General features: G+C 34.3%; 1 protein-coding gene across 2 annotated transcripts; it reads left to right on the plus strand.

The window, feature by feature from the left end:
• Positions 1-306: 306 nt before the first annotated feature.
• On the plus strand, positions 307-16,509 carry LOC118765984. Of its 2 annotated transcripts, XM_036508952.1 has the most exons (3): positions 307-454; positions 14,556-16,153; positions 16,184-16,509. In XM_036508952.1, the coding sequence occupies exon 2, from the start codon at positions 15,225-15,227 to the stop codon at positions 16,122-16,124; it is 900 nt and encodes a 299-aa protein (XP_036364845.1). In that variant the 5' UTR covers positions 307-454; positions 14,556-15,224; the 3' UTR covers positions 16,125-16,153; positions 16,184-16,509. The 2 variants fall into 2 exon arrangements, with proteins under 2 accessions (XP_036364845.1, XP_036364844.1); XM_036508951.1 differs by having other exon boundaries at positions 14,556-16,509.
• Positions 16,510-18,928: the final 2,419 nt, after the last annotated feature.

The following is an 18,928-nucleotide window of genomic DNA, read 5'->3' on the forward strand; positions in this document are numbered from 1 at the left end:
TTGAACTTTTCCTTCATCAGAAAATGTTGTTTTTACTCCAGCCACCTCCAATACTTATCAGCAGAAACTGTTAACCAATGTAACCAATGGTTACATCTACAGCTAGCCACTAATATATATAACACATCTGAAGTAGTACTGGATCCCTATTGCTAGAGGTTTCACAGCATCTTTTGTAAACTCATTTCTTGCAGTGGGTACACAGTATCAAGTTCTTACCTACATATCGAGCAAAGCCACTTCTCAGATAGTACTTAGATTTTGTGTTTTTTGATACTAACTACTATCTTTTACCTTTTATTCCAGGTGTGATACTCTTTCTACAACTCTACGACTGATTGTGTTATGAGAACCAACTCACCAGGATATAAAAACTCCCAAGAACAACCAGTTTTGAACTCATGTCCTCCATAGGAGCTGCAATGAATTAAAGGGAGTTAAAGACAAATCCTTTGTAAGTACTTATATCTCTCTTTTACTTGTTTCAGTCATTTGACTGTGGCCATGCTGGAGCACCGCTTTTAATCAAGCAACTTGACCCTGAGACTTATTCTTTTGTAAGCCCAGTACTTATTCTATCGGTCTCTTTTGTCGAACCGCTAAGTAACAGGGACATAAACACACCAGCATCGGTTGTAAAGCATTGCTAGGGGGACAAACACTGACACACAAACACACACACGCATATATGCATATATACGACAGGCTTCTTTCAGTTTCCGTCTACCAAATCCACTCACAAGGCTTTGGTCAGCCCGAGGCTATAGTAGAAGACACTTGCCCAAGGTGCCACGCAGTGGGACTGAACCCGGAACCATGTGGTTGGTAAACAAGCTACATACCACACAGAAATTCTCACTAAACTTACTAAACATTTTTCTCACTAAAATATTTTAGTCAGAAGAGTTGGGACTCTCTATTCTGGTTAAACTGATGCAGTTTATGTACTGTTTGAACTTCTACTGATTAACACCAGAAAGCATGTGCAGGGACTATGTTTCAAACAGCTGTACTTCTCAACAGTAAGGCTCGGATAAAATGTTTGGTGTGGCATATGGTAATGATAAAATGTAACAATGACAAGTAGTCATCATTCCTACTTCTTATTGCTCCCTTCCTCCAGTCAGATATATTAAGTTATCTATTTCTTAACTTTCTTCCTCCTAAACTTGAAGTTGTTAGTCACTGATCTGTGTTGAGAGAAACATTGTTCTCTAAAGAAAGGTTGGCTTTTCTCCTTATCAGTCTCTCTTATTTCCTGTCAATCAGGCTCCCTGTACTGGCATGAGAAGTAGCTGACCAATTTACTGGTTTGCTTCATGAAACCTATGATGCAAATGGTAAGGTCATTGGTAATATAAACAATGCAAGAAGCCTTCTTAACTCCTTTATTGTAGTTTGGCCATAGCCTGCATCTGTGCCTCCATCACTGTATTGTTTTCAACTATCAATATATTGAAATTGCAATATATCATCATCATCATCATCATTATTATTATTATTATTATTTATTATTATTATTATTATTATTATTATTATTATTATTATTATTATCATTTACTTTTAATCTGCATGTTTGTTACAATCACTTGCTGGGACACACCAGCATCTTAGGGCAAGTGAAGGATAAGAGATGTTACAGTATGGATGAAAGCTGGAGGAGGGGAAGTGGCAGGGACAGTAGCAAAATATCTTCATGTAATACAACACAGACATTTAAATTGATAAGGTTTTTCTAAGGATATGGACAGTACTTGTCAGCACAATCTTTTGGATTTCTCTGAGACATGGTACTTCTGGGATATTATCTAGATGTTTCTGACATTCCTTTCTTATCATACCTAGATGTTTCTGATATCCCTTTCTTATCATACCAATGGCGGATGTGCTAGGGACAGTAGCAAAATATCTTCATGTAATACAACACAGACATTTAAATTTTAAGGTTTTTCTAAGTATGTGGGTAGTACTTGTGAACACATTCTTTTGGATTTCTCTGATACATGGTTCTCCTGGGATATTATCTAGTTGTTTCTGACATTCCCTTCTTATCATATCTAGAGCACCCACAATAACAGGAACAGCTCTTGTTTTAAGATACTACATCTTTTGTATTTCAATTTCCAGGTCCTTATATTTACTTAATTTGTCAAATTCTTTTACAAATATATTTTTATCAATGGGAACAATTACATCTATTAGTCTAGAATGACTATGTCTGGCTGATAAGCCTGGATTGTTCTGTAGGTGTTGACTGGAAAATCACAGAGGATAATGACATTTTTACCTTCAATGATTAGCTCAGGATGATGTTCATACCAGTAAGCAAGAGTGCTGATTTTGTAGTGTTTACATATTTTCCAATGTAAATATTGTCCTACCCTATAATGGTGATTCGTTTGGTATCAACACAGGACATCCTGAGATGAGATGGTTTATTGTTTCATCAAATTTTTCACGGAATCTGCATTTAGAGTCAGAACTGTTTTGAAGAACAATAGCCTGGTAGTTTTTGTAAGCAAGCTTTTACCTTGTGTCACCAAATGAAACCTTCAGTCTCTTCTTTCAGTCTTGAGCTTTTCAGCCACTGATGGGTTGTTGCTTGGTCTACATCAGCATTTTGGCTTCAAAGTATATACTGCCCATGCAGAGGCTTCTATCTCCACTGCTCCTCAGTTTGTTTCTGCTCATTATTTTTGCAGCCTGTTTGGTCTGTTTTGCTTGTTTGGTGGCAGTGGTTTCAAGTTCTTCATCTAATTCAGGGTTAATGCCAAGTTCCCTTGTGAATTTACAAGCTTCCTTGACAATGGAATGTGATGGTGGTGGTGGTGGTGGTGGTGGTGGTCATGGTGATGTGATGGTGGTAGTGATGAGGACAAGATGTCAATGATGACATGGGTGCTTTCACAGTGTCTAGCATTAGTCTGAACCTAATTAGTTTATCCTCTATCTCATTTTATTCATTCAATTCATCTGCTTATCACTGAGTTATTATGACCTAAGGACATTTACTTCAGCTCTAGTATACAACTATCAGACCAGATTTACTACTCATTGTGTAGACATTAATAGAAACACCTTGAAGTTAACCTATTCCTAGTATTGATAATCAAGAGATACCACCTACTTTATGTAGTACTAACACAATAGATATTAGTTTTGTTGACACAATTAGTGTTATAGAATATTCTGATGTGCTGCATAATTAATTGACTAATGTTAAAAATTGTATGTCCTTTCTGTCATCAAGCATAAACATAGTAGGCTGACAGTATTTAATTTATTATGGCATTGCATCTCCTGTGTGATTATTAGCTAAATTTTTCTTCACACTATGATGGATTTATTGGGAGCTACATCTCTTCTAAGTTGGTATAGGATGAGTGGAAAATATAGACTTTTCTATAATACAAATACAGGTGCAACACTGAATTTCCAATACCTATTTCTTTACTACCCACAAGGGGCTAAACACAGAGGGGACAAACAAGGACAGACAAACGGATTAAGTCGATTACATCGACCCCAGTGCATAACTAGTACTTATTTAATCGACCTTGAAAGGATGAAAGGCAAAGTCGACCTCAGCGGAATTTGAACTCAGAACGTAGCGGCAGACAAAATACCACTAAGCATTTCACCTGGTATGCTAACGTTTCTGCCAGCTCACCCAATACCATTGATCCTAAATCCTCATGGATTCTAAATCCTTACAGACTAAACATGTCTGGCTAGTGACAAGATGTAAAAGGTCTTTTGAAGTAAAACAGAAAAGTCAGGGAGATGAGACATTGCATGCTTTCAGTCAGAGACTGGAGGATATCAGTGAATGACTTTATGCCAATCTGTCAGGTGACCCTTTACAGGATGTGTTTTAGAATGTCTATGTGTGCAGCAGCAGTAGCAGCACTATCTCTGATATGAGGGCAATACTACAAACCTCAGGTGGGCCTTAACTGAGCTTTTTAGCCACTGCTAAAAATAAAATAGAATAATAAAATGAAAAAAATAGAACCTTCCCATTACTTTGCTGTCCCAGAATTTCCTGCTTAAATTTGAACCTTCTTGAAAAGATCAAAGAACATGTGAAACAAAAGAAAACAATCAATCAGTCATGCCTGGTATGCCTTTGCATTCTGGAAACATTTTCTCACACTACATCATAATACAACTGACAGCAATTTCATCATTTCTTCAGGCATGGTATTTTTTAAAAATTAGTCTAGCAACTGCATTACCTTATTATATCATATAAGTGTTAATAAAACCATGTCAGATACCAAACTCAAGATCATAAATAAGAAGAGATAAGGGAAGTGTTGTTGCAGAATCATTTAGACTTGTTCTGACAGCTTTAAAAACTGTGATGAATAAATATGACAAAATGAAATTTGCCATACAATATTGAAGTGAACGTAAATAATGCTGCTAAACTAACAGACACATACAATAAAATATCAAGCCAGATGCTATATTTGACCAGATGTTATGTCACTCACCACTCTTCCAAACCATTATCCAGCAAAAAGTGTGAAATTTATCTAATCGGTTGAGATACATAGATGTTTGTTGCTTCTAGAAAATGGCTTGAAATGTTAAAGAAATGCTCTAACTTCCATAGCATTCAAATAGCAGGGGAATCACCAATGCAATCAGGATATGAGCATTGGAATTTCCAAAACAATTGAAAAGAAAGAGGAAAATCTAGTTTTTCATGTAGATAAACATAGATTATTTTGGAAATGTTTATCCTATGAAATTTCTATCTCAAAGGAGGTAAAAAAGCACCAGAGTATAAAGCAGCAAAAAGATTGTTTAACATTATTCACAGGAAACTTGAAACTTGAGCCATTGCTAGATTATCAATCCTATAAAGCAATGACAGATATCTCCAAATCTTGTTTGTTATATAAAAATCTGACAGAAGATTTGATTACTGAATCATTGAACATGTCTGCCATGCTGACAAAAATTTCTGAGTGAAGAATAATTTTGAACCTGAATACTGTTTTGAATAGTGTTCCTAGTGAGACATCAAATCTTGATTCAGATCAAACATACATATCTTTTGAAGTCATTTTCATTTCATCAATCACAACTTCACCACTAAAACTTATTATCAAGGAGTTATTTATTATTTTCAGGGCATATTATCTTGCAAAAACTTTAATTATTCAAATAAAGTAATTAATGATAAAAAAAAACAATCTATCAAAGAATTCTAGAAAAATTATATTCTGCAGACAATAAAAAATATTATATTTGGGAAGAACTTAAGAATATATGTCTCATTGGAGTTTGGGCGAAATTGTCTTCAGCTTTAGTTAAGAAGAGAAGGCATCAAATTATGTAGTACTACGTAGATCTATAAAGCTGAGATGGTCAAATCTGTAATGTCTTTGATCATATGTCTGCACAATCATGGGTGGTGTGGGGGACAAACAACAACAACAACAATAACCAATGCTACCCTCACTACCACCAGAACACCACTTCTCTCATCTGTATACCAGCCAATGATAACAGAGAAAGTCCATTCTACTACATTGGAAGAATCTGAAATGCTTCCTTTAATATCAAAGAAAGCAACCAGAAGAAGTTGTGTGATTGGGAATGACAAACCTAATTAAACAATAATTTTTTTTACTCAGAACAACATTAATGTGTGTGTATTTTGAATACACACACATTAGGTATTCAAAATGTATACACATTATATATTCAAAATTATGTATACACATTATGTATTCAAAATACACACATGCAAATACAAAATGAAAAATTAGTGAAGAGTGGAATTTATGGTATAACTTTTATTCCATGGTTTACAATTGTTTCCACAACCTGAGGTGTCCAATCACACATGTTTATAGAAATTGAGGATAGTAACAATATAGTCATGCATATTATCCTGTGGTAAATGTGTGAATTGTCTAATTCTGCCTTGCTTCTTCTATCAAGCAATTTCAACACACGGCTTAATTCAAGATCTGAAATTTCTAGCAGGTGTAGACACATGGACAGATTTCTTTTATCAAATTGGAGGACACCACCCACTCCAAATTGAATTGCTGTCTCGCAGACTTTGACATATTTTCTGCTATTTTGTTCAGTTGTATTTAATGAGCTTTCTACCATCAGGGAGGACAAGAATCTTAGTTTTCTTGATTTCGTTTCTTTTTTTCTTGTTCCGTTTTTTACACCAACCTTCTTCACGTTTTTTCCCCATTTTTTCTTATTTTCTTACTGTCCAGCATCCTTGTTTTTAAAAATTATATATAATGCATAAACAGAGCCTGAAAGATTGCTTTAAGATACATAGCATATTTTATAAATATGCCTGTTCAAGTATCTTAATAGCATGAAACTATTAGTAGCTCCTTTGGTCATATATTTGATTATATATATATATATATATATTCAAAGAGCAATAAAGATTCAAGTTAATTTAAAAAATTTACTTGAATATGGTACCTAACTTAGATGCACCAAAAAAAACTATACTGATTTAACAATACAGTAATGTGGGGTGATTATAAGCGAGAAAGAAGCAACAAGAATGGATAGGTTTTAGTACGATCGTTTCATACAAGGACAGGTTTTATTAAAAGTTGCAAAGATTACAGCATATAAACGAGTCCCGTACTCATCAGCTAAAATACATGTAAGTTCTCTAGACATCCTAGTGTTTGAGGCTATACTCATGAAGTAATGTAGATAATTAAACAGATTTCTAAAGTTCATTAAAGTTCTTTAAAGATGATGTATAGTCTTATCACAGAATATTAAAAAAGTTTTGATAGCATCACAGAGAAGGTGACCTAATCCATATGAATTTCCATAGATATGATGAGGGATTATATACTCACAGAAGACAAATTTATCCATTGTTATTAGCATTACAGAGAGGGTGAATTAATCCTTTGTATATATGCACAGATTCCATGGGTGTAGATGTAAATTTCCAGAGAAATGGAGATGAATTTCATATTCACAGGCGATAAATTTTACAATGGTTGAACACAATGAGGTAGGTACCAATCCTTGTTATATGGTTAGGTGTTTGCCATATTAATCACATTACTGCTATTCACAAGAGGCTGTAGCTATTTAACTCTTAAAGGCTGAAGGGCTTACTAGATCGGCCAAGAATAGAGAAGGGAATAGAAGAAAAGAGAGAAAATAATGGAGGAGGGAGCAAAAAGGGGGGGGGGGAAGGGGGACTAAAAGAGAAGAGAAAAGGAAACAGAGAATAAGAAGAAGAAAAAGAAGAAAGAGAAAAGAGAAAGAAATAGGGAAAGAAGGGAAAAAAAGAAAAAGAAAAAAGAGGGTTCTAGTTATACAGAAGAGCTAGTAGACTGTAAGTCTGGTTTTAATCAACAGGCATCTAGGAATTAGAGGGGAATATTATTCTTTGACCAGTAAACCGTTAATTTATTGCTGTTGAAATCAGCTATGAGTTTAAAGAGAATCTAAAGAGATAACACAGTCAGGGGTTAAGGGGTCAGATGCTAAAATCACCAGAAAATACATTAGGAAAATCTAAGTATAATCTTATCAAAAAGTCATTAAAAATTTACTTATTTAATTTATTCATTTTATTGTCTTAAGGAGTTGTCGTTATTATTCATACATTGACTGACTACAGGTCAAATCTTATAAGATCATTTAAGGTGTTAGGGGATTGTCTATCATAATGAAGATAATCATATTATCACCGAGGGAATAGCCTTATTTATTTAATTATGAAATAGAATTATGGGGCTACAGTAACTAATTATAATTTATTAGAGTTATGCTATTTAAATTAGATTAAGTTAGGAATTAAAAATAAATATTACAATTAAGATTTTAAATTAAGAATTTAAAAATTGTGAGTTTGAAATTAAATAAAGCCTCAATTAAGTAGCGAATAAGTACTATTCATTTCCCTGTTCTCAAAAACTGATGCAGATATAAGGAAAAAGATAAAGAAGAACTGTAATGTGAGAACTCTTAGTTATCTACTTAAAGCAGTGCTATACTAGTAGAAATCAAGTTATATCTATCTATCTAGTTATGAATATTCCAATCATTTAAAATATTTTTAAAGTCTTCAATTTAGCGTGGACACAAACTTGACCTAGTTCGATATGGTTATTCAATAAGTTTCTATGTTTACTATGCTTTAGAATTTCGAACGTCTCCATGGAGCATAGTTGACAACCAACCCTACTATTTTTATACGGAATTGCTCTCCTAACTATTTCCCAATTAAGGGTATAATTTTTGTTATTATTTTTGAGTTCCCAGATTTTGTTTGAAAGTGTGGTGGGGTACCAGCTTTATGACGTAATTTAAAAGTCGAGATGTGATTTCTAACTCTGGCTAAAAAATTAATTGTACAGCCAATGTAAAAATATTTGTTATTCTCCGTGGATATGGTACATTTATAGATTACATTATTTTCCCTACATAGACCAGGTGCCGGGCATTTTGATTTTATTCTACACTTACACACAGGAGGAACAACTTCAGGCCTTGGATTATTCCTGGGTAGATGTTTAAGGTTCCTATTATTTTGATTATCATTTCTATAGTTGGTACTGATATCTAAAGTATTGTTATTATTTATTGATCCTTCCGTTTCATCATTTAGGTGTAAAGTCCTACCAAGATTTTCTATTATTCGTAATGTTATTATTATTGTTAGTCTTTTTATCCAACTGTATATTATTGTTATAGATATCACTGATATTTTCATTCTCCTTATTTTCTCCATTAGCCTTATTTCTATTATTCTATTATTAACAATATTACTTCTATTAATATCGGCATTGTTATTATTACTATTAATGTTGTTAAGTTATTATCTCTGTGGTTACTAATTTCACCTATGTTTTGATAGTTCCTATTGCTGTTTTTATTGTTGGTAGTATTATTGTTATTGCTATTGGTATTCATTCTGATATTATTATTTTTATTTCTATCTTTCCTGGCTAGTTTAATGTTGTTATTATTAATTTTAGCTATTAAAGTGGACATATTTGGGAGGGTTGAATAAGAAATCCTAACTGTTTTCCTAGAAATAATTCTATGATATCTATGAGAGATAGGGAAATTTTTTCCAGAATCACTTTGATTTGTTCTGTATATCCGATTGTATCGCACAGTTGAAAGGAATATTCAGCCATATATATATCTTTTATAAAATTTAGGGTTCGTAGAATTACTACTATTCATCTCACCGGAGTTATTGTATTTATTACCATTATTTTTATTTTTATTTGTGTGCATCTTAGGTTTATCTACTTCAATCTTATCCGAGTTACCTATGTTCTGGTCAATGCTTCTATTTGAATTGTTGGGCCTGTACTCTAGATTAGCGTTTACCGTTAATTTAATTCTACTTTTATTTCGGGCTTGGTCTTTTTTGCTGCTTACTTGATTATGATAACTTCATTATTAGGAATACGTGAGTTCTCCATATCAACGAATGTAATCTTTTGGTTGTATCCAGCCTTAGATAACGCCGCATTATAATGCTCAGAATGGGAGTTAAATATATCCTTATTGGATGATAATTTTGAAATTCTTAATGAATATTTCTTACTAAAGATTCTATTATATTTGGGGGATGATTTGATAATTTATTTACGTAATTCGTGACTTCGCCTTCCTTTCTAAATGGGTATGTAGCTTGGAGTTAAGGTCTAGGGTAATATCTAGGAAATTAGCTATTTTAGTGCCCGGTTCATACGTTATACTGAGGTTGAAATCCTTAAAGAACTTATTAATTTCTTTCTAATCCTTTCTAAACAGATTTATTATTACTAGGGATAACAAACAGAGCATCATCTATATAGACCCCCCTGTATTTCTGGGATATCCTTGTATGCATTTTAATAGATATGCGCCTACTAGGTTGGTTACCTCAGCCGAATCACTGGAACCCATTGGTATATCAAAAAATTTGGTGTATCTGCTCTAGTCCATAATTTATCTTCAAATTCAATAAATGTCTTCCTAGCTAGTAGCACAATATTGATTTCTTCTCTAGTTATGAGGGAGCGATTCATGGCAAATATTAGTGATTTGTTGAGTAAGATAGGGGAAATGCTAGAGTAATAACTATTAATATCGAACTGAATAAAGGACAGACTACTAGTATTAGTTAGAGAGTTAACCATTTTAGAACTTCGTCGGTACTTAGCCATAGGTTTAAGGGGAGAAGAGGGGTTATTTGGGGTAGAACAGTATCCAGGATAGATTTACTAAGTCGGCCAATGTCCGACTTAGTTGGACAGATCAGCCTTACTGAAGGGTTATCCAAGAAGTCCTTTTTGTGGTCTTTAAGGTTGATCCTGGGCTCACAGGGTTTAAGTGGCTCCGTTCTATCGTTAAATTTAGTTCTCCATGATCTCTTTCATTTCCATGTTTACTTTTTTCAAATTGTTCTTAGTTGTAATTTTATATTTGGAGTTTAGTTCTTTCCTAATTAATTTGCTATAAATATCGTAATCAACTCTATACATATTACCCGTTTTATCTGCTGGTACTAGGATTCCATGTTTGCACCGGGTTGACTGAATAAAGTTCCTAAGGTGTCTAAGGTGAGGGTTATATCTTAACGGGTGTTCATTGAAGCTAATATCATCTATAAGATTCAGCAAGTCTTTCTCAAAGTTCTCCAGGAATGGGTTCTGAGGTGGGCTTTTTCTACTTTTAAAAATTCTTCAAATTCTTTTCGGTTCATTTCCTGAGGTTTCTTCTTCTGTTTGACATCAAAATGGTACGTTTTCCACCTGATTCTTCTAATGAAATCGTTAATCCTATGAATGAGAAGCCAATTATATTCATCTATACTATGTAAGGGGATGTCTTTAGGGGAGAACTTAATGTTTACTTTTTCCATTCTGTTGAGAATTAAGTACCAGAAAAACATACAGACTGTATGGGAATATATTCAAAGAGCAATAAAGATTCAAGTTAATTAAAAAATTTACTTGAATATGGTACCTAACTTAGATGCACCAAAAAAAACTATACTGATTTAACAATACAGTAATGTGGGGTGATTATAAGCGAGAAAGAAGCAACAAGAATGGATAGGTTTTTAGTACGATCGTTTCATACAAGGACAGGTTTTATTAAAAGTTGCAAAGATTACAGCATATAAAGACTATACATCATCTTTAAAGAACTTTAATGAACTTTAGAAATCTGTTTAATTATCTACATTACTTCATGAGTATAGCCTCAAACACTAGGATGTCTAGAGAACTTACATGTTTTTAGCTGATGAGTACGGGACTCGTTTATATGCTGTAATCTTTGCAACTTTTAAAAAACCTGTCCTTGTATGAAACGATCGTACTAAAAACCTATCCATTCTGTTGCTTCTTTTCGCGTATATATATATATATATATATAATATATTGATCACTCTTAGTCATACCAGCTGTAGAGAAAAGCTTTGCAGAAGAGGTCTAATAACAATGAATATGTGTGTTGCTTTCACCAAGTGGAAAAGTACATTTTCTATATTCTCCAAAATTTCAGTGGAGTGATTTAATTAGAGTTATATCCCTTTGCTTGTTTTTAGATTTTAAACACTCCTAGGTGGCGATCTTGTCTTCTGATTTCATGGATAATCTCAGTTATTCAGAGTACAGTGAGACCCTACCATAATAGTATAGTGATAGCTGGAACTTAATTCCAAATTGACAGCATTGTAGAGAGAGAGAGACAAATGGCTCCTTAGAGAGGATTTATGTCTTTTACATTTAATTTTCTGAGATCTGGTAGTTATTTCTGTCATCTAAGTGAAATGAGGAGTATAGAATAAAGTGGTGCATACAGAGACACAACAAAACATCCACAGTGAATTTGAACTCATGAACTTGAAATTAACTGGTCAATAATTTACACTTTTTGCCATTTTGTTTCTACCCAAAATATAATTGCTATTTATTATATTGGTTTTGGATACAGTTTTTGCTATGTTGCAAATAGGAGATCCCCGAGAAAAATCGTTATTGATTATAAGCTTAGCATTTGTACATTCAAACAATTTATTCCATTATCTGTGTTTTTTTTATTGCTTTCTGTTTATTTGTATTTTCATAGAATTACAATTATTTTCATTTCTGTACTAATTAAAGTAATGCATTTGTTTTCACTATGCCATTAATGTATGCACATTTTAATGTTGCAATTATAGCTGAATTAAATTAATTTTTTACTTAAGTTTGAAAAGAATCGAAAATTTGAATGGTTTTAGTATAAGAGACTTTGTCATTATTAAGCTGATATTTGGCACACAACTTAAAAGTGGATCATCATCATCGTTACCACTACCACCACCACCACCGACATCATCATCATCATCATCATTTAATGTTCTTTTTTTGACTGCGCCAAAAAATTGTGGTGGACAGATTTATGATAAATATGAGCATTTTAAAATAATAGGTTTTGTATTAAAACTAGAAGTGATCTTTAAAAGAATTAAAATAATGTCAGCTGTAAGGTGACAAATTGGCAGAATCACAAGAGTTTCAGATGAATGCCCCAATGTTTGTTCTGACTCTCTGCACTCTAACTTCAAAAGCCAAGGTGACCTTGGCTTTTTATCTTTTTGGAGTCAATAAAAAAAAGTATTTATCTGAGGCAGTGGACTGGCATATCAGTTAGAAGTTCTGGTAAGATGCCTTGTGGTGTCTGTTCTTGCTGTTTGAACTTTAGCATCAATGTCTGCAATAATGCTGGTGCCAAGCTGTATCAGCTAAAATCAGCAGCCTTTTCCTTGGATAAACTTTGGTGTCATGGAAAGAGAAACCTTGAATGCATGGGCAACTTTAGTCTACCTCAGAAAATCTCACCCAGGCTTACACATAGATGTACAAATATTGGGTCATCCCATAAATAATGCAGTTTTTTAATACTTCTTTTATTTTTCAAAATAAAAATAAACAAAGTTCTTCTTTAATCTAGAATATATTCTTCATTTTCTACAATACTCTTCAAATTATCTGGTAGACTTACAAGGCCCCTCTTCCTATATTCACTTGTCTGTGATGAAAAATACTCCTCGTCTACAGAATTCATATTTTTTCCATCTAAATGCTTTTGAAGACTGCAGAATAAATGATAATCCAATGGGGCAATGTCTGGTGAATGTGGGATACCATTTCCCATTCAAACTGCTCCAGCCTTTGGAATGTCATCCTCACCGGATGTGGCCTCACATTATCCTGATGGAAGAACACCTTTCGTCTTGATGGTCATTTTTCTTCTAGCACTGACCAATCCCCATATACTGTATTAATATTCCTCACACTCTCCATTGCATTATTGCCTTTATTGAACTCATAAATCAAAATATGCTGAATATGCTCCTTATAGCTTTGAAAAAATAACTGTTAAAATCAAATTGCATTCTTCAAAACTTTACTAAGAATAAGTACAAGATAAAATTACTACCTGCTTTTATAGCTAGTTGATGCAGGTAGTTCATCCCATCCCACTCCAAATTTTAGTTCATGCAATTGAAAAAACTAAATTATTTATGGGTTGACCCAATACTTGGTCAGCTTTAATCAATAGAAGTTCTAGAAATATAATGCCAGCCCTGAGCTTATTGGTTGAGTTTGCACAAGTGTTATATCTACTGATTCAATGAGTTTTCTATATTTTCACAATTATATCTATCACTTATGGGGATCCTTTTCCTATACCATATATGATGCATATGGGTGAGGACAGCTGCGTAAAGAAGTGCTGGGCTCTAATTGTGGAGGGAACCTGTGGAAAGGGTAGACCCAGAAAGATGTGGGACAAAATGGTGAGAAAGAATCTTCAGACGCCACATAAAATCCACTCATGCCAGTGCTGCATAAACACATCAATACCAGTGGCATGTAAAAAGCATCGAACACACTCTGTAAAGTGGTTGGTGTTAGGAAGGGTATCCAGCCATAGAAACCATGCCACAACAGACAATTGAAATCTGGACAGCTCCCCCGCTGGCCAGCTCCTGTCAACCTGTTCAGCCCATGCCAGCATGAAAAACAGACAGTAAATGATGATGATGATGATGATGATGATGATGATATATGTCTAGTCATTCCTAACTTAGATGTTTCTCTAATCATCAAGGCTTTTGATGTTCCTCTACTCTGATCATTTGAGGGTTTTTATAAGACATTCTTTCATTAAACTAATACTTAATCAAAACTTAAATCAGTATAGCTAATGCTAATATCAGCTCAATATGGCTATCTTTGATCTACAGATGTAGCATTTCATGTGCATATCACTTGTAAACTAGATTTTAGAATTAAAATCTTTAATTAAGAAATAAAAATATCTAGTTTAAATCCAGCCAGCTGTTATGTATATGTCTAGGAATAATACATCTACGACAATCAGAGATCAAACAGATTAAAATGTAGTATAGGTGTAAATAATTAAATATATTTTATTTATAGAGTTGAGACAAAAAAAAATTATGATTATATTTAACAATAACTCATCTGATATATTTAATCAAAATTTTCTGGTTTGCTTTCCAGGGTTTTGTTCCGGAAGTTTACAAAGCAGTCAGCCATGATTGCTATAAGAACCAAAGGGAGCTTTGTCAAATGTGATACCCTTTATTTGTACTAGCATCCAACTCTAATAAAGAAAGGAAGAAAGAACTTGTGAGAGTTGCAGAAACTTTGCCAAATTTATAACAATTATTAGAAATATTTATTATAATTATTGTTGTTGTAATTGTTAATGATATTACTAATATTTGTAATTCATGTGTTATTCCAGGAATATATCAATATTTTTCTGATGGTCAAATTTTTTGAAGCATTTGAAGAAAAGACAGGCATTATTACCACAACAAAAGCAAAATAACACAATAATGAGATTTTAATCAAAGATGATTATATTTTTATTTTAGTTTTTATTTCTGTTATTATTTATATTATTGTTATTGATGTTGTTGTTGTCAACATTTGCAAGAAATATTCTCCAATCTTTTACTTATTCTTCTCATTAATTCTTGAAAAAAATCATAAAGAAACTCAGTACTCAAGAGAAGGAAAATAAGTATTAAAAAGTACAGGAATATAACTAACAGTGAAATTAAAATTGCCAGAAAACAAAGAAAGAAAGACTCCCTAGAATTTATTTTAACATCAGAGGATAATCTACAAGAGTGGTATTTGTCACACTTAGTGTGACTCAACATGAACATCTTTGAATCTATGATATCTGTCCGATACTTGATTGCTTCAGTCTTATGTGCCACATGTTGTTCAATGCCACATCTTGTCGACCTAATCACAGGAGCTGAACACAAGCACCACGGTTCCACTACACAGAGTTCAAACAACAACAGTGGAGCAAGTTCCAACAACGAACACAGTCACAAGTCCTTCTCCTCACCGTCCACCTCTCAAGAGACTCATCAACAGTCAAAACAATATTCAGAGACTATTTACCATCACTATGCCAAAATTGGCCGATCACTGGATAGACAACCTCAACAGCTAAAAATTGGCGCCTTAACGGATACACTGTCAAACAACCAGCAAACTGATAACAGAACAATGACAAACATAAACCTGTCTTCCATGCCATTTTCATCTTCATCAAACATGTCTGTCAACAAAACAATAGTCAATGTATTGGGTTCGATATCTGTCAACAACAGCAATGCCACTCAAGTTGATGAGGACTTGCCGGTAGCGTCCGTGTCACCCCCGGAAGACATCGTCGTACACAAAGACTTACCCCTTCCTTTGCTCATTGCCAGCCCCGTGGCAGCAGTGAGCATTATCATTTTCGTGTGCATCGCCTACTACTGCCACTCATCGCAGTTGGACGCACGTGCACGACAATTAGCTCTGAAGTACGCTGTCATCTCAACAGAGCCACCAGTCTGCAGCCGAGGGGTGCCATCCACTTCCAGTGTCGACATGGACCTCATCAGAAAGCCCTCATTACGACCAAGTACTAGTAGGACTTCAACTCCTAACCAGACCCCAGATGGTTCAAAACGAGGCAGCATCAACTGGGTTGCTATTGGTGACCAGGAAGTCATAACTTATACAGCAGCACGACGACATTCCACATTCATTCTATAAACACTTTCTCTTATATCATCACCATCATCATCATCATCATCATAGTCATCATCATCAACATCATCATCATTATCATCATAATTATTATAATCTATTACCCTAAGTGAATGCAGACGGCCAAAACAATAGTATATCACAATAATTGCATAAATGTTTAATTTCCCCCTTGGTTTTCCCTTTAAATTTGTAACAGGGTCAATTCTAACTGTATTTTCCAGTACACCAGTATCAATAAACTAAATACTTCTCCTACCCTTTAAATATGTGGCCTTGGGCAAATGTGAAAAATCATCAGCATCAGCACCATCATAATCATCATCATCATCATGTTGTTCTTGTTGTTAATATTATTATTATTATTATTATTAATATTATTATTATTATTATTCCACCAAGGTCAACTTTACCTTTCATCCTTACGGGGTCGATAAAATAAGTACCAGTTGTGTAATGGGGTCGATGTACTCGACTATCCCCTGCCCTAAATTTCAGGCCTATGCCTATAGTAGAAAGGATTACTAGAAATCATCATCATCATCATCAACATCATCATCATCATCATCATTATCATCATCATATTATTATTATTATTATTATTATTATTATTATTATTATTATTATTATTATTATTATTATTATTATTAAGGTGGCATTACATTCTCAGTTCAAGTTCTGCCAAGGCCAACTTTACCTTTCATCCCTCTGGGGGCGATAAAATAAAGTACCAGTTTAGGTACTGGGGTCAATACAACTGACTAGTCCCTGACCACAAATTTCAGGCTTTGTGCCTAAATTAGAAATAATTACTATTATTCCTATTATTATTGTTATTATCATTATTGTGTTTTCACCCATTTGGATGGACATGCTTTGGTTCATTCCATGAAATTTCCATTTTATACTATGTGCAGCTGAAGAAAATTATTTCTTTTTGAATAATTTTCTTCAAAGAATTTTTCTGGAACATTTTGGATGTTTCCCTATACTAGGAAGACACAAGGTCTGTCAGTTTTGGACATTTTTAAGCAATTATATTTTTGTTTACATTCAACTTAAATGGCTTCCTGCCAGAAAATATATAATGCCCACGAAAATGATATGAATGTAACAACACACAAAAAAAAAGAAAGAAAAGGATAAATTAAATAACACAGCAGGATATATATAGATTCATGTGGAAAAAATATCGACTTCTTGACAGAAAAAAGTGACAATGATTCTAACAATTCCAATGATATGGTTAACAACATCAATAACAATGGACCCACCACACACACATACTCACACACAACACACACACACACACACACACACACACACACACACACACACACACACACACAACACACACACACACACACACACACACACTTTTTTGTCAAATGAAAATAAGAGAGAAATCAGCTTTCCTTTCATTAACACCACCAGTAACAGACAGATGCTGCACATTCATCACCTTGTTGGGAAAAAGTTTGCTTGAAAGAGTTATGCGACCCAAAAGGGAAAGTTTTTTTGCCACACCTCTTTAGCAATGAGTGTGAAAGGAGGAAGATTATATATCTCTTCATTGCCAAGAATGGGGGAACATTTCTTTATGCCTTCAAGGGAACAATTGCAGTTTTCCCTAAACGAGATGTGGAATGATATCTCCTCTACTGGTCAGGGTAGAAATTATAGGGCCTTGTGCCTAGTTTTCAAAACTGATGAAGAGGGGAAGTGTAAGGCACACTGGTGCTACAGATATATAAGTAAGGATCATTTGAGAGTTTTCTATTCTGAAGAACTTGAGAAACAGTGGAAAGGAGACCAGCTGAACCAACAACAACAGCAAGTCCCAGAACAATTTTCAAAGTACCACCAGTTGCACCACTGCTTGCAACTCTGAGGATTACTGAAAATAATTTCACCATCAGTCCCAGAAGCTGCCAATCTAGGACCACACCCCAAGCATTTTATTTTTAACTGTCCCTGATAGTTTCCCACTTTTCTCTAGTTTTTATCACCTCATCATTATTGCAGAGCAATGGGGCAGAACTGCAGCTCAGAGATTTTGACTTGTCATGTTCTGGCATATGAGACACCTGGGCTTCTCAGTATCCTACTTCATTAACAGCCTCTGGTGCTGATGGTACTGAAAGTGAAACAATTTTGTTTGCTTTCCCTGACTATCCTTGGGACTACATTCCAGTGCTACTCTCAAAATTGCAGTTGCAGAAGTAGTCATAATTTTCACTTCAGTGACCTACTGTTGTCTTATTCTTAATCATCTTTGAAGCAGAAAGTTCTCAGTGGCCTTTACCTCTACACATGTAGAAACTATGCAGCAGCAATTTGGTTGACCTCTTTACTCCTTTAATGGATTTCAACTCCAGTATATCTTACGGTCATTAAGAGTCATCTTGACCTAGAGGTCCATGCAGATCCATCCAGCTATTTGTTGTGAATCATCTCCACACTCACCACATCGTTGTTGCCCTGAGGTGAAGATAAACCAATGATTAATATCCATATCAGTATCTCTGGTTGTGATCCTCTTGTATTCCTAAGACCCATATTTGGCAGTAATAGCTTGTGTGCCACTATGTACTACACCAGTTTTACTTGTCTCTCCTCTGTCTCTTCACATGATTCCCATTCTTAAAGACCAGCAGACACTTCTGTATATTCTGCTTTGGTCAGGGGAGCACAGTCTGCCACACATTAGTCAGAACTTCCTTCAGATTTTCTTTTGAGGGCATATGGTAACCTTCCCCATTGTTTCAAAAAACAGAGGTATGCTATCTTCTATCTCATCCTTTCCACTA

The sequence above is a fragment of the Octopus sinensis genome, linkage group LG14, assembly GCF_006345805.1.
Source record: "Octopus sinensis linkage group LG14, ASM634580v1, whole genome shotgun sequence".
In the NCBI taxonomy this organism is placed as follows: Eukaryota; Metazoa; Mollusca; class Cephalopoda; order Octopoda; family Octopodidae; genus Octopus; species Octopus sinensis.

Excerpts from the sequence above, each read along its gene's own strand:
- LOC118765984 (XM_036508951.1), top strand. The coding sequence starts at position 15,225 with ATGAACATCTTTGAATCTATGATATCTGTCCGATACTTGATTGCTTCA.